Below are 16,325 nucleotides of genomic sequence, written 5' to 3'. Positions count from 1 at the left end.
AAAACAACATATGGCAATAGGTTCAATGTGGAAGCCTATATGAGAATCCAGCTTTCTTCTACTAAGCCAGACACTAATGAGATTTGAAAAGGGTACACTAAACCAAGCCAATCTCTTTGTTACTTTTTTGCTTTGGAAAATATTCTTAGTTTTTCATTAAACAAAAACACAACATTATTTATGTTAATATGTACTTGGTATTGTTTTTAAATAAATAGTATTTGAATTTTTGTTGTACTTCCTAATATAAAATAAAAATATCAATACATAACACCCCTATAAGCAAAAGCTCTTTGGAGTCTTCAAAAAAATTTTTAGAGTGGAAAAGAGTCCTAAAACCAAAACTTTCGAGATGCTACCAACCCAAAAGGCAAACAGCTGGGAACAATTTGTTTCCAATGAGGATGAACTGTGACATGATGAGGGTGAAGAGGGAATGAAATGCTATGGATACTAAAATTGTTTTTAGATTGAATTCTATGCTTTTAAAAAAAAAGTTAATAATTGAGAAAAAATATATTTAAAGCTTTTAACCTACATATTTACAATTCCAATATCTTAATTTCTTCCTGTGAATCTGAGTTACCATCTGCTGTCATTTCCTGACAACCTTAAGAATTTCTTTTGGTATTTTTTATAAGGCAGGTCTGCTTGCTGCAAATTCTGTTTTTGCATAGGAATGCATTTATTCAGCTTCATTTTTGAAAGGTAGTTTTGCTAACCACAGAATTATTCATAGACAGTTGTTTTTCTTCAATAATTTGGATATGTCATCCCACTACCTCCTGGCCTCCCGTGTTTCTGATGCGAAGGCAGCCATTAATCACATTGATGCTCCCTTGTATGTTAAGGAGTTATGTTTCTCTTGCTACTTTCAAGATTTTCTCTTTGTCTTTCAACAGACTGACTATGCTGCATCTAGGCATGGCTTTCTTTGTATTTATCCTACTGAGATTCACTGAGTTTCTGGATGTGTAAAGTTTTTTCATCAAATGTAGTTACGTTTCTCAAAAGGGTATTTTCTGCACTCTTCTCTTGTTTGGCACTCCCATCACACATATGTGTATTCCTGATGTTTTTCACAGATGTCTGAGACTCTGCTCATTTTTCTTCAATCATTTTTCTAAATTTTTCAAGTGGAATCACATCTATTGTTCTATCTTTAAATCACATCTATTGTTCTGTCTTTAAATTCTTTTTATTAGCATCTCAGAACTGCTGTTGAGTCCTTCTAGTGAATTTTTCTTTAAAAAAAAAAAGTTTTTACTGATTTCACAAAGGAAGAGAGAGAGAGAATCATCAATGATGAGAATCACTCAATGGCTGCCTCCTGCATGCCCCACACTGGGGATCAACCCTGGCACGTGCCCTGACTGGGAACTGAACTGTGACTTCCTTGTTCACAGGTTGACGCTCAATCACTGGGCCACGCCAGCTGGACTTTCTAGTGGATTTTTCATTTCAGGTGTTATATTCAAGTCCAGAATTTCCATTTGATGTTTTTGTAACTTTTTTACTTTAGAATAAATTTAGATGTACAGAAAAGTTGCAAATAAATACAAACAGTTGCTATATATGCTTCCCCCAGCTTCTTCTAATGTTAATATCTTAGATAACCATGGTACATTTGTCAAAAGTAAGAAATTAACACTGGTACAAAATTATAAACCACCGATTTTATTCAAATTTCATCAGTTTCTCCACTGATGTCCTTTCTCTGTAGTAGGATCCAATTCGGGATACCACTTGATCATTACTTCTCTTTGGTCTCCTCTGATTAATAATAATCTCACAGTTTTTCCTTGTTTTTCATGACCTTTACGGTTTTCAAAAGCACTTACCAGGTGCTCTTGTAGAATAGGTCTGGGTTTCACTTCGTTGTTTTCTCATGATCAAACTCTGGTTGTAACTCTTGGGAAAGAATACTAAGAAAGTGAGGCACCCGCTCATAACATCAAGGGGTGGTTCTTTTTTTGGTTGTTACTCTTTTTAATAATTTCTATATCCTTGAGAATCCCTATTTGTTGACTTATTATTGTTATACTTTCCTTTAATTATTTAAACATGCTTTCCTTCATCTCTTTTAACATATTTATAATAGTTGAAGTCTTTACCAAATCCAACATTTGGAAACATTCAGAGACAACTTTTTTGACTGCTTTCCCCCCCTGTGCACAAGTCACACTTTCCTAATTCCTTACTGGCTTGTAATTTTGTTGTTAAATCTAGAGATTTTATATAATATTTATATAAATATTGAAGCAACTCTGGATTCTTACCCTTTTCCCCTTTAATGGCATTGTTGCTGTTTTGTTTTCTTCTGGTTTTGTTTTATTCTACTGTTTAAAATGTGGCTACAAAAAAAAAAAAAATCTAAGTTAATATGTAGCTTTACAATATTTCAATTGGGTATCATTAGTATTATACCTGAACAAGGCAGCACAGTTTCTTTTTTTTTTTACTTTGTATCTTTTTTTAAATTTTTTATTTTTTTAAAATAAATCTTTATTGTTCAGATTACAATTGTTTCTCAAGGCAGCACAGTTTCAAACAAAGAAAATTGTATAACCATTTTCTTTTTGTTGAGTACTCTTTAGTTTCACACTTTCATATTTGAGAGAGAGCGCGCGCACTAGGAATATGTCCCATGGGGTACTGAAGATAAGGGCTATGTACAATCATCTGGTTCCTCAACATCAGGGTCTAAACCTATCATGACAACTACGGCCCCAGGAGAAATCCAGAGGCCTGTTATGAAGTCCTTCAAAGTTGGAAACCTGTCCCTCATTCTGACCATGTTATTTACCAGCTTCACATGAGAGGATATGAATGCTAATACCACTTGGGAGAGGCTCTTCAGAAACCCTGCAGTCATCAAAGAATTAACAGTAGCCACTCTGAGATAGTAAAAGATCCTCTAAGAGAAGTGACTGGCTGCCATGCAGAGAATGAGGTGGTGCTGTGGAAGGAGGGAAAGAAGGGATTGTAAGAGCAGAAAGCTGGACGTAGTAGGACTGGTCACAGACAGGACTTCATAAAGGTCAGATGCACTTTCTATACTTGCTGATTATCTACTTTGGGTGAAGCACTAGGCTGAAGAGAGCTAAATAAAATGTCCACTTTTAAAAAGCTCATACTCTTATCAAACTGAAGTCAGGACAGATCAGTGTACAAGATGAGCTGTTCTAAGAGTTAGTCTTGGGCTATAACCTTAAGGGCTGAAATCAGAGTTGGTTAAAAAAAAGTCAAATCAGTAGACAAAATGCTGCAGCTAAGTGGACTCAAGAGGCAAGAAAGGTTAAATGGGATGCCAGGTATTCTAATCATACTGATATTCTAATCATACTCATCAGTATGATGAATGTACTCCAAGAACCTTTTGAAATGTATCAGTTTCTGCATGGTGTATGTGTGAAAAGCATTCATAGCAATCAATATATTTTGAGGCAGTGGTCTCAAACTTGTAATGCCTTTATTTATGAATTAGTAGCCCTGTGCACGAATCTGTGCTCAAGTAGCTCACTGCCACTGGCCTCAGCTGGCCAGTGAACCACTGCCACTGGAAGCTCTCTGTCAGACTGTAGTTCACTGCCCCAGCCTCCTGGTGATCAGTCAGTAGGTGTCACATCATAATGACCATTAGCATATTGGCTCTTTCTTATATAGAAAAGATCACAGTAGATCCTCAAAAAATGTCATTTCAATGTAAAGTTAATGTGATGCTGTATTTTATCTCAATAAGCCTATAGTAAAACTGGTTTTGTTATGTGATATTTCACCACAGTTCCAAGAACCCATCAACAAGTGAGGACTTTTATGTACTCAACGCAACATAGATAAAATTAGGACTTAAGACAAGGTTAAAAATAAAATATAAATAAAAATCTTAAATTTTATTTTCATATCTTCAATGGCTTTTCTGAATTAGCCCACTTGAATCCTGTTCTAACATACCCTAAAATTTAAAAATACAATAAAAACACTGGTTTGGGGAAAATGAAAGTGGACAGCCTTGTCAAAGTTATTAAAACTGCACCTCAAATGAAAAGGAGCTGAGGCCAACCACAAAGATCCTTGAAGTCACTTCCAAAAAGTTTTTCTGAAAATGGATTTGGAATATTCTGTGTGAGTCAAATAAAAGTGAAAGTGTTGGTTCTATGCATTTCAGGTAAACTACCTCTTTTATCTTCAAATTGACCTCTTTATGTTAATACTACTACCTGGTGCACGGATTTGCGCACACTGACAGGAAATTAATTAGAAGGTGGCCAGCAGGACGGGACTGGGCGAGATGGGCTGGACACGTCCTGGAGCCAATCTCCCGCGGCCCCTCCCGGGCCAGCCATACCATGGGGTGGCGCTGTGGCTTGAAGGGCGTCTGCAGAGTGAGTGGGGTCCCTTCAGCAGGTGGGGCCCCTCGGCCTGGCCTGCAGGGATCAGGCAAAATGGGTTCTCCAACATCCCCCAAGGGGTCCCGGAGTGCAAGAGGGCACTCTGCAGAGTTGCTATCGTACAGGTATGGAACACATGCTAGTGTGCAGTAAACTAGATACAGGGCCAACGGTGCCCCAGCAACAACATAGCCCATGGCCAAAGGTGGAGTCCCGTGGCCCAGTGAGAAATCGGGCTCCCTCCTCTCTGGTTTCGGGGTGCGTCACCCTAGATCCGCTGCTGCCAAGTCACTGCAGCTCCTGAGTCCAGCATCTGCCCCCTGATGGTCTGTGCACACCACAGCTACCGGTCAGACAGACAGACACTTAGCATATTAGCCATAGATAGATAGATAGATAGATAGATAGATAGATAGATAGAGATTATGAACCACCCAAAAATCCTTTTAAATCTTTGTAAGATATAAATTCTCTTTAATAATGTGAAGATTTTAAAATGGGTACTTTTTCCATTGCTCTTACTATAAAATTTGAGGTATTATTACATAATTAAAAATATCTGCTTGAGGGGAGAGACTGTGCCAATTGCTTTCTCAATGACAGTACCTTTGCCAAGTACCTTATACGGTCCTAAGCTAGAGTTTGCTCGACTCAAAACTTCAAGGAATAGTGTAGGCTTTGCTGAAACTTAGTTATCCAGATAATTTCCCCCCCAAAATGCTACCCTTTACAACTTTTGTCCTCTCCTCCCTCTAGCCATCATTTTCCAAAAACACAGCCATCCCTACCAGCAGGTGGAGGCATGGAGCAGTAAATCAAAATTCCTACTCAAAATTATAAGCAGGAAATACTTCTAATGTCAACCACAAGATCAGCGACACAGGTCCCTTAGGAAGGGTACCTGCCAGAAGCGAAAATGAAGCCTCAACTACAAATGTAGTTTTTGTTCCTTTCCTCACATGCAATCATGTTAACACTTAAAACTGAATGCAAAAAGTATCATTTATCTGTGAATAACCTTTGGAAAGGCACATTTGGTAACAATATAAAAATCAACAGTCTATGTTACCTTTAGGCAAAAACAGGCCATTTAAATGTGAAAGAGAACACTCCAAATTTTCTTTCAAATTAATCATAAAATATGAACAATATATAGGCAGAATAAGTTTTGAGTTTTTAAATTGGAAGTTAATTGTTGCAGTTTTCCCGAGTGCCGAAGGGATTGTAAGATTGTCCACCTATGAAAAGAAAGGAAATCATTTCTCCTCTGATCCTTTCTGAAAAGTAAAGGAGGGAGAGGAGGAGGGATGATATTTACACTAAAATATTAACAGAAGTCTTTTCACATTGCCTCAAAGAGAATGGATGGCACCTCTCCCTCTTTCTACCCAAAGTGAGCCCCTTAACCCTCCAACTCCTGCATTAATGGGCTTAGTATCTTACCTCCTGCAGGACACTTACGTTTACAAAAGAATTCTTGTGTAAACAATATGTGCAACTGATGGAACTCTGGGCACAGCAACAAGGCAACAAAATCTGAGCAAATTACATCCTATACACGGTGACAGTGTAATTTATAAACTAGCCTTCTGAGTGCCCTACTTCTCAAACAGAAATACACCCCAAATACACTATACATTTACATGTTTTGTTTGAGCATATCATTTGTAGTGTAAACATACATTTAGTTCAGAAATGAAAGCCAAAATATGGTAGTATTAAATTTAAAGAATGAGGTATTTCTGAAAACAGAAAAATGAAACCAAGGTCCAAAAGAACAGGTCTTTGGGGAGTGGGCAGGGAGGAGGGCCTCTGAACAGACTCCTCCCCAGGGGGTGTCCCACCACTTCCCAGAGCCATTCCACTCTGGCTCACGCTAAGCCCTGCACTGGCTTCTGGATGAAGATTTGTGAAGAGGCAACTACGAGGGTAACAGTAACGTGGAATTGTGAACATTTACACACTGATATCAGATATGCAGGAGCCCTTATAAACGAGCTCAGGATACGCAAATGATATCTCCCAAAAGAGGAAATGGAAATGCACAAAAACACTTCAGGAAGTGTACGGGCTTGCTGACTGCAAGTTAAAACTAACTTCGCGTATCACAGTGCATCTACTAACGCAGTAAAAACATTTCTATAAAGGCTCATAAAATACAAAATAATGTTTTTAAATAATTATATAGTATTATAATCTAATAACATATTGGAGATGAAAGAGAGATGATCATTTATCTCGGTACTGTAGTAGTATAGAGCGTTCCAGAAAACCAAAAAATGTTATTAGGTATTGACCCAACCTAGTGATTTAATTCTAAGACTCTGTCATGCATGTTTTGTGTACAACAGCAAGAACCTGAAAGTAACTTTAATGGTCAACCTTCAGAACATGTTTTATTTTACTTATAGATCAACATTAGGCCACTACTAATGAAGTAACATTATACATCTGCTCTGCCAATACAATAGCCACTATTCATGTGTAGCTATTTGAATAAAATTGAATTTAAAATTCAGTTCCTCAGTCAAACTAGCCATATTTCAAGTGCTCATCTAGCTATACAAGGTGGGCAAAAGTAGGTTTATAGTTATTTGTATGGAAAATAAAAATATAAGAATAAACTATTTGTCTCTTGAATGCATAACTGTAACCCTACTTTGCTCACCCTGTATATGGCTGATGGCTATTACATTGGATACTGCAGCAAACATTTCCATCATCCCCAAAAGTTCTGTTGGATAGTGCTGAACTGCATTTCTTCCTCCCTCTACAGTCTACATACACCCATCCTAGCTAATAAGGAGGGAATATGCTAATGACCGTCACAAAGATGGCTGCACCCACAGCTGAGGCTAAGTTCCCATAAGGAGCCTTAATGAGCAATCAGCAGGGTCCTGAGGCTATGCCCTCGCCTGCCCCTGCAGGGCTTGACGGGACCTCAGGCCTCATCCCCTGCCCTGACATCAGAATGGGGGACCTCAGGCCACACTCCCTGCCCCAGTGCCAGGCCAGGGGACCTCAGGCCACACACCCCCACCCAGCAGGGCTTGACAGGGACCTCAAGGTGAACTTCCTGTCCTGGTGCTGGGCTAGGGAACCTCAAGCTGCTCCCCCAGCACCAGGCCAGGGGACCTCAGGCCGTGCTCTCCGCTCTAACACCAGGCTAGGGGACCTGAGGCTGCTCCCCACTACCCTCCACCCAGCAGGGCTTGACAGGGGATCTCAGGCCATGTCCCCCACCTGGCGGCACTTGACAGAGGGCCTCAAGGCATGCCCCCTGCCCCAGTCTGGGCTGGGGGACCTCAGGCCACCCAACTCCAGTCCAGGCACCGGGCAAGGGGACCTGAGGCTGCGCCCCCTGCCTGGCAGGGCTTGACAAGGGTGGAACTGGCTGGGTCTGGATCTAGCCCAATGTGGGGGGACCGGCCGGGTCTGGGTCTCATGAGATTTTGAGGTGCATGTGGGTGGGCGGGGACTTGACTTTGGGTCCCCTGGTGAACCCTAGACTCTGACAGGAGGAAGGTTTTCATATACATTTCACTAATTTTCTTTCATCCCTGACACTTCTATTATAGAGAAAGGGCAAACAGCAATATTAAATTATTTCCTCTAATCCTCTTTTAATGTGCATGAATTTTGTGCACTGGGTTTATCTAGAAACACCTACTTAACCATCAGGCCTTGGCCTAAGCCTCAGCTAGTATTTGGAGCTTCCTCTGATTTACCCAGGTAATTTAGGTATACTTTCCCATAGTTTCATCAACACTTTGACAAAAACTGCATCACATATAATCATACCATTGTCCCCATTGCAATCCTGTAAGCTTTTTGAAGGAGGAACCAATTTGTATCCGGGTTTTGACCTGTTCTAGAACATACATATAGGACCTTCATAACCTTTCATATACTAAGAACACTGCTAAAGACAACACAGATGTACACTATGACGACAGGTGAAAAGAGAAACTTGGGTAGGTTGGCAGGCTCACAAGTGATTTTTTAAAAACTACTAATTCTTTACCTCTCTCAGTACTTAACACAAGGTGCCTCCTTCACAGAAGGTGTTTGGTAAATATTTGTGGAATAGTTTCTGTATTTAAAAAAAAAAAAAAAGACACCATGTTCACTATGGACTCTGGTTGATAAAGATGTATCAATGTAGGTTCAGCAATTTGTAGCAAATGCATCTCTCTGGTGGGGGATGCTGGTAAGGGGGAGGGGGGTTATACATGTTTGGGATCAGGAGGTACATGAAAAACCTTTGTGCCTTCCACTCAATTGTGCTGTGAACTTTGAACTGCTCTAAAAAAACAAAAAAACAAAACCAGCCTATGGGGGGGAAAAAAGATAACTAACTAAAAATCAAATTTAGCTTATTATGATATTAAAAGCATATGTTTACATGTTAGATCCAAGTATTTTATTCAAAATAAAATATATCACATAGATTTATAATAAATTTTGAAAATGAAATCTCAAATTTCTAACCCAAATAAGACTTGTTTCCAGTGCATGGAAATTCTGACTGAAGTAATCCCAGGTGCAGTGCTTTGGTTGCCATCAATACACTAGCCAGTGGTCAGCAAACTCATTAGTCAACAGAGCCAAATGTCAACAGTTCCACGATCGATTGAAATTTCTTCTGAGAGACAAATTTTTAAACTTAAACTTCTTCTAATGCCCCTTCTTCAAAACAGACTCACCCAGGCAGTGGTATTTTGTGGAAGGGCCACACTCAAGGGGCCAAAGAGCTGCATGTGGCCCGAGAGCCGCAGTTTGCCGACCATGGCACTAGCCCGACCTCCACACTTTACTAATTAAGCACTTACCTATGCAAAGCTCTGTGGTCATATGGTGAACAAGACAGTTTCTGCCCTAGTAATATATATTTTTTCCAAGTAAGAACTTTATCTGCAAGATAAATCTTTAAATCCAACTAACAACAATAGATATCCCAAAATGGCAAAAACAAGCTTCTCTCATTATCCCTATTTTCAAATAGTTTTTTAAAAAATCCTATTAACCATTTGAGAAAGTAGTGCATGACCTGGTTTGAAACAAAAAGTTAATGCCTCATTTACTTGGCATCCTAGGGAGAGCCGGTGTTCCACATAAATGAATTTTCCAGATAACTGACACTTGCCCATTTAATATCAACACTTAAATTGTTTAGCAGGGAGAGCATTGTAAAAAAAACAAACAACAAACAGCACAAATGTCTAAACTTTAAAAAATGGGCTCTATTTATATTGTTCTGACCAATAACTGTGCTGTACAACAGGGAAGCCCCTAAACTCTGTGTCCCCAGGGTGCCTTTGTAAAAGGTGAGGCTAGGAGAGTGTTCCTTCAGACCCTGCCTTTTGGTGTTTCAGCTATCAACTCTGTCCTATCAGTGTGAACCTGACTCAGCCTCCCAGCCCCCTTTCCAATGTGCTGCTACTTAGAAAACAAGTTTGTCAAAACCTTGCCTAAAACCCAGCCTTTGAGAAGTTCGACAAATCTATTTGGTTGCTCAGAGTCTGCTAAAATCTATAGTTACAAGTTCCAAACCAAGTTTTGGATAAATAAGTCACTCCTATATCTTGATTACAGTCCTTATATTGTTTTTGTATTTAAAATTGATGTCAGAAACAACTTCATTACCTAGTCACTCATTCAATAAATATTTAAGTATCACTATGAGGTAGGCTTCAGTAATATGGTGAAGAACTGAAAAGATTATTAGTTTTGAAGATATTTTAAGATAGAAAAACCCTACTACAAAAAAAACACTCCTACTTAATGCCAAAAACAAAACAAAACACACACACACAAAAAAAACAGATTTTTAAAAGTCTTTTAAGTGAAACTACACGCCACCTATCTGTGGGTTCTTTAGATTTAGAAACTGAAGATTCCAGGGTAAAGAAAGCTATTCATTTAACTGAACATTTATTTTATAGAGCTCTTTATAAGATTCCAACATTTTCTTTTCTTTTTTTTTTTTCTATTACAAATTCCATCTAGCTAAAGACACCACTATCAATATATGCTTTTAGTAATAAGTGATACTCTCAGTTTTGGTATTGATAAGCATACCCATTTCAGCATCATAAGTTTACCATCATTATTTTAATGTTTCGCAACTTTGATTAGGAAAGTGTTAATTCAGGAAAATTTCTGTCCAAATTTTCAAAAGTTCCAATATACTTCACTTTGGAATATAGAACATTTTCTTCAGGTTATAAGAGTAAAATATGGTGTGACTCTACATAATCTGCTCCATCTGCCACAATATTTTTTACATTCCATTACCCATTAAAACCTAAGGCTAGGAAATGAATCAAGGAGGAGTGCAACTTAAAATTGGTCTCTAAGGATTAATTAAGACAACAGGTAAAACCCCTGGCATCAGCCTTACTTGTTTTAATTCCCATGAAATCTCCCTTCTCATTCACATTCTCCTCAGGGAGCATAAGTTAACTACTCATATTTTAGATTTTATAATTGATTAGTTATTGCCTTTATTATTTAGATTGAACCGGAAGTGGGTATTTGTCATGTGCCTGCTGATCTGAGAAAGTAAAATATTTAGAATTGAAAAAAGTTACTAGCATTAAGTATCTTCAATTACTGCCATTGAAAACCTTTTTCAGCAGTGCACTAACATCTCTTCAACATTCATTTTGCAACCCAAAAATGCTTTCAACAGTACTATAAAGGGAAATCCAGACCCAACTTTCAAAATAACAATGCGGTGCTATCTAAAATGTCACTTAATATCATCGTAGTTTTTACAAGTTTGCTCTGACCTCATGAATATATCACCTTGTCCTATGAAATAAAAACAATTCAGAGAAAAACCCAAATACAGGCAGGCTCTCGCTCTCTCTAAAAGCAATTTAGGCAAAGACACGAATGACAAATATTTACTGAGCACACCTGTTTTAAGCAATATCTCTACCAGGTGCTCCAGTTTAAACACACACACACACATCCAGCTCGAAATATATACAATTTAATTAGAGGGAGAAAAGATATTAAAACATTATTAATATGAACCAATAGAAAAACAAACATTTTTATTAAAAAGTAATCACGAACATGAAAACGTTCTGGCAAACAGAAATGCAGGGCACTAAATTCACATTTAAACCAAATAAAATGATTCTGGCCTCCCTCTGTGAAATCTGGCCATCAAAATGAAACATTAGCAAGAACTAAGAAGTGGGCCAACAGCATCACAAAACAAAAAACCCACAAAAACCCACAAAATCCTCAGGAGCAACTGGTTTTGGACCATTCACAAGCAAAGTTTTCCTGTGAGTGCTCACCAGCAAGTTTCTCTCCTAAAATCTCATTAAATGAAAAACAACACTGATTCCTGGCTATCAAGTTTGCGGTCAACGAAGCTTCATGGAAAGGCTCTAGCTTCTCCGATGCCGCCCAGGGTGCATCTACAGAACCGCGGGAGCCTGGAGCAGCACCAGGAGCCGGGCTATTGTTCCGAGACCCGCAGGTTCCCCTGAGCGCCGCGGGGCGCGAACTTGGCACAGGTGTGTGTGCCTACGCGTGCAGCGGCCACAGGTGTGTGTGCCTGCGCGTCCAGGGGCCACAGGTGTGTGTGCCTGCGCGTGCAGGGGGCACAGGTGTGTGTGGGCGCGTGTGCAGGGGGCACAGGTGTGTGTGCGCGCGTGTGCAGGGGGCACAGGTGTGCATGGGGCACAGGTGTGTGAGTGTGTGCTTGCGTGTGCAGGGGGCACAGGTGTGTGTGTGCTTGCGTGTGCAGGGGGCACAGGTGTGCAGGGCCACCACTAAGGCAGGCAGGCCCAACTTCCAGCCCGAGACCTCGAGAAAGGGAGGGGGGACAGACACAAGTCCTTTCTTGGAACCTCTGATCCGGGGGGTGAACGCGGGGACTGGGGAGGGTCTAAGCCAGGGCTTCCCGAGCCCACCTGCCTGGAGGCCGGGCACTGAGGGGGGACGGTCCGAGGATCAAGGAATGGGCTCTCCCGTCGAAGGGCCAGCCTAGAAAGAAAACCCCAAACAATGAGCCACGCTGGGTCTGGGGGGACGGCGGGGGCTGGAGGTGTCGCGGAGGTGAAGCCGAGTGGGACGAGAGGAACAAAGAGAGAAGCCCCCCAAGACTGAGCCGTGTCCCCGCCCCCCACACACACACACGCGCGCGCACACACACACACACACAGCCCCGGCAGCTTACCTGGGAGAGCTGCCGCGGATTGGGGCAGCCGAAGAGCGCGGAGCTGGAGCTGAAGCTGATGGCCCCTCGGCGGCTGAGGACGTGCTGGGGCACCGGCCTGTCCAGGGGCAGCACCGGCAGCTGGTAACATACTTCCATTGAACACGCCCGCCCTCCCCGGCCGCCGGCCCCCGCGCTCGGAAGGGGCCGCGGCTGCGGGGCGCCGGGCCGAGGCGGGGGTAGGACGGGCGGCCGCGGACCCCGGGCCGGGAAGCCGCGCTCTCACGCCTCCGCCGCCCGAACGCGGCGCCCGGGCCGCCGGCGGCGGCGGGAAAGCGCCTCGGCGGCCGGGGCGACAGTTACCGGGACCCGCGCGCGCCCGGCGGCTCCGGGGTGCAGGCGGGGGCCGCCCGGGCAAAGTCGGAGCGGGAACCCCGCAGCCCCGGCGGTCGGACGCCCGGAGGAGCGGAGCCAGGAGCGGAGCCGGGACAGAGCGAGCGAGGCGATGCGAGGAAGGAAGGCTGGAGCCGGCGTCGGGACCCGGGCGCGCTGGGCTCGGGAGCAGCACCAGCTCCTCCGGCCCCGCCCCGCCCCGCCCCTCCCCCGGAGCCCGGCTTCACTCCTCCCGCGGCGCGAGCCGGCGTAATTCACACTTTGCAGCCGCGGCCCCTGCGCCAACCGCGGCCGCCGCCGCCTCCGTGACGTCACGACGCCGCGCCGCAGGCCCGCGCCGCCGCCGCGCCGGGAGCCGGGCTGCCGGCCGCGGGCTCCTCCCGCTCCGCACCCCGCGCGCCGCCGTCCTCCCCCGCCAGCCTCCCGCCGCAGCCCCCTCGGCCTCCCCCCGAGCTGCTCCCCGCCCGGCGGGGACATCCCCTATCGCTGAGCCCCGGCGGGCGAGGGCGAAGGTGCGGGGCGGCCGCGCGACCCCAGAAACCCCGAGCCCGGGGCTCGGCCCTGGCCGCGGGGTCACTGCCGCGCTCCCCTCCTCGAATTCCCGTTCTCGGGCTTCGCTGGGACCGCTGCGGCAGTGACGTCAGCGGCCCGCGCGGGCCCCGAGCTCCCGCCTACGTCACTGCCAGTCCCTGGGGGCGGGGGTGGGGGGTGGGGGGTGGATGGGGGGGAGCTGGGGGCAGGCTGGGGCTCCCGCGCTGCCCTGGCAGGTGCGGATCCCGGGCCAAGCGGAGAACTTGGGGAGCCGATGATGCGGGAATGAGAAAGGGGCAAAGGGGTGGAGGGAAAACCCCGAGATTGAGAAAAAGAGTGCACAGAAAAAGAAAAAAAAGAGAAAGGATGATAGTGAGAAGACAAAGGGAGAAAGGAGACAGCTTGCCCTTTTACCAATGGTATTGTGCGTTGGCGCTGATTTGTAGAAAGCATGAGAATGTAAAGAACTCTTGACCTGGTTTATAAGCTGGATATGTAAGTTGCAGGTTCGTTTCCTCGCTTCTCCTTGAACTGTCAAAGCTTCTCAGCTGCAGCCCATTGTTCCAAATGCATTCCAGCCTCTAGGTAGGACGTCAGCAGGAACCAGCTCTCCCCTGCGGGCAAAATTGTTAATTTGGCTCTGCAGCTCAGGGCACCCACCCTCCCACTTATTTGCTGTGACCAGACCCTGGCTAGGTGGAAAGTATTGCATAGCCATTACCATGAGAGCGGTACTAAAGGCTCATGGTCCCATAAATCAACAAATGTCTGCAGGACGTTTTATTATTGTGGCATCTGTTTCTCTTATATCACTTTAAACGTTACCTCCTCCGTGGGTATTTTTCTACTTTATCTGCTCTCTGCTGTTAAAAGAAATATAACTTCCACTGTAGTTTCATAGATTTGAAACTAAATGCTAAATGCTAACAACTGACCCAACTCATCTTTGATACCCTAATAATACTCTCACAATACATAGATGTACTGAACATCTACAAAATGCTTAAGATTAAGCTCAACATTTTCTCCTATTATAACAAAAAGGAGGAGGCAGGGTTAGGAGGAGGAGAAAAACAACCTGAGGTAATAATATTTAAATTGAAACTAGTCTCAGGGAAACATAACTCACCTTAGGGTTTACACAGATAAATGGCAGAACTGACCTCAAATACAGCTAACCACCCAGAAGCTGGTATTGGTGTGGTACCAGACAGTATATGCCAAATAACTACATCACATTTAATATCGAAGAGACTCCCTTCAATTAAATCATTTAATAAGACTCAGGGCACTAACTAAACACATCTCCCTTTAGCAGAGTGGGAAGCTAACATTTGCTATGCACCTACTGTGAGGTATTCTACATACAAAGTTGAAGTTAACCCTGCATAGCCACATCAGTAAACATTTGATCTCAATTCCACAGATGAGGAATCAGGTTCCAAGACCATAAATCATTTATGCCACTGAACTCTGTTCTGTGTGATCTCAGAGCCATGCATTTCCACTGCACCAGGGGTATCTTAAGGCCAAAACTTCAATTGTGTTCAGCATTCTACTGCATAGGGAAGTGTATTAGCATTCACCAGAAAACCAGAACCAATAGGATAGATCTCTATCCATCTAGACCCCCAAAAGTGTATACACACACACAGAATAACTATAAAGGCAGTGTTTATTAAAATACATTTCAATTTCAAAATTGAGCTAGCAGCTGTTAAAGTGTGTATACATTAGAGCAGTGCACTAAATTAAGTATACAATTTTACCTGTATGTTCCCAAAAATTCTAGTTTTGCACTTCTTAGTTTGTATTCAGGAATCTGTATTTTAACAACTCCACCAGGTGATTCTCATCATGAGAGAAGTTTGGGAAACACTGCATTAGAGAGAGAGAGAGAGAGAGAGAGAGAGAGAGAGAGAGAGAGAGAGAGAGAGAGAGAGAGAGATTGAGATTTGCTACACATGTGCCTCGTCCAGGACATGAGCTGGAGGAGCTGCAGGCCCTGTTGCTGCCTCTTGCCAACGAGGTGAATCAGCAGATCATGTGCAAAATTGCAATGGTGCCTGGGACCCTGCATGGACCTTCCAAGTTACATGGCTGGTGCTTCATTTCCACTTAAATCTAAAAATTTCTATCGTGGCCAACCAAAACCAAAATCATAAAGATAATTATGGGAAATGTAGTTCCTGCTTAGCTACATTGACAGTACAAAATTATCTCAGTCCAATTCTTGTCAACTTGACATACACACACACACTTTAAAAAAAAAAAAATCTTCACCGAGTATATTTTTCTATTGATTTTTAGAGAGTGGAAGGGAGGGAGAGAGACAGAAACATCAATGTAAGAGAAACACATTGATTGGTTGCCTCCAGGTCAAGACTGCAACTGAGGTACATGCCCTTAATCAGAATAGAACCTGGGATCCTTTATTCTGTGGGCTGACACCCTATTCACTAAGCCAAACTGGGTAGGGCACCCCTGAACTTCTTTAGATTAGAAACTGGTAGAAATTATTTAATAAATCAGTTAATATCTATTTGAACATTGTATTCACAGCCCAAAACCTTAACTCCAAAGTTGAGGGGTAAATATAAAATTACTAATGAAAAACCCAAGATTTTACTTTTTAGGTAAACTATATAATTAAATTTTTCGAGGTGCAGCAAAATAATACACACACACACACACACACACACACACACACACACATTAGCAGTAGCAAATCAACTTTTTAATGCAACTAAAATATTATTCTATTTATAGTATTTAGGAACCTCAATATTGTCTAAGAATTAGCAAAAGTTTACAGTTCTTAGAGTGGA

At 42.9% G+C, this 16,325-nt stretch overlaps 1 protein-coding gene across 10 annotated transcripts in view; it reads right to left on the bottom strand.

The window, feature by feature from the left end:
* The window catches only part of PDE7A (phosphodiesterase 7A), a 100,317-nt gene extending 86,973 nt beyond the window's left edge, over positions 1 to 13,344 (bottom strand). For 8 of the 10 annotated variants that reach the window (XR_014793160.1, XR_014793161.1, XR_014793162.1 and 5 more), the window contains exon 1: positions 12,595 to 13,344. Coding sequence is in view for 2 of the 10 variants with exons in the window: in XM_084864391.1 (XP_084720517.1) it covers positions 12,595 to 12,732 (138 nt within the window). In the remaining 8 variants the exon portion in view is untranslated. The remainder of the gene's footprint in view (positions 1 to 12,594) is intronic. The other 2 variants (XR_014793167.1, XM_084864390.1) reach the window with 1 other exon arrangement.
* Positions 13,345 to 16,325: the final 2,981 nt, after the last annotated feature.

The sequence above is a fragment of the Pipistrellus hanaki genome, assembly GCF_964339955.1.
Source record: "Pipistrellus hanaki genome assembly, chromosome: 17".
NCBI lineage: Eukaryota > Metazoa > Chordata > Mammalia > Chiroptera > Vespertilionidae > Pipistrellus > Pipistrellus hanaki.
Note: the sequence above shows the minus strand (reverse complement) of the source record. Positions and strands in the feature narration are given on the sequence as shown.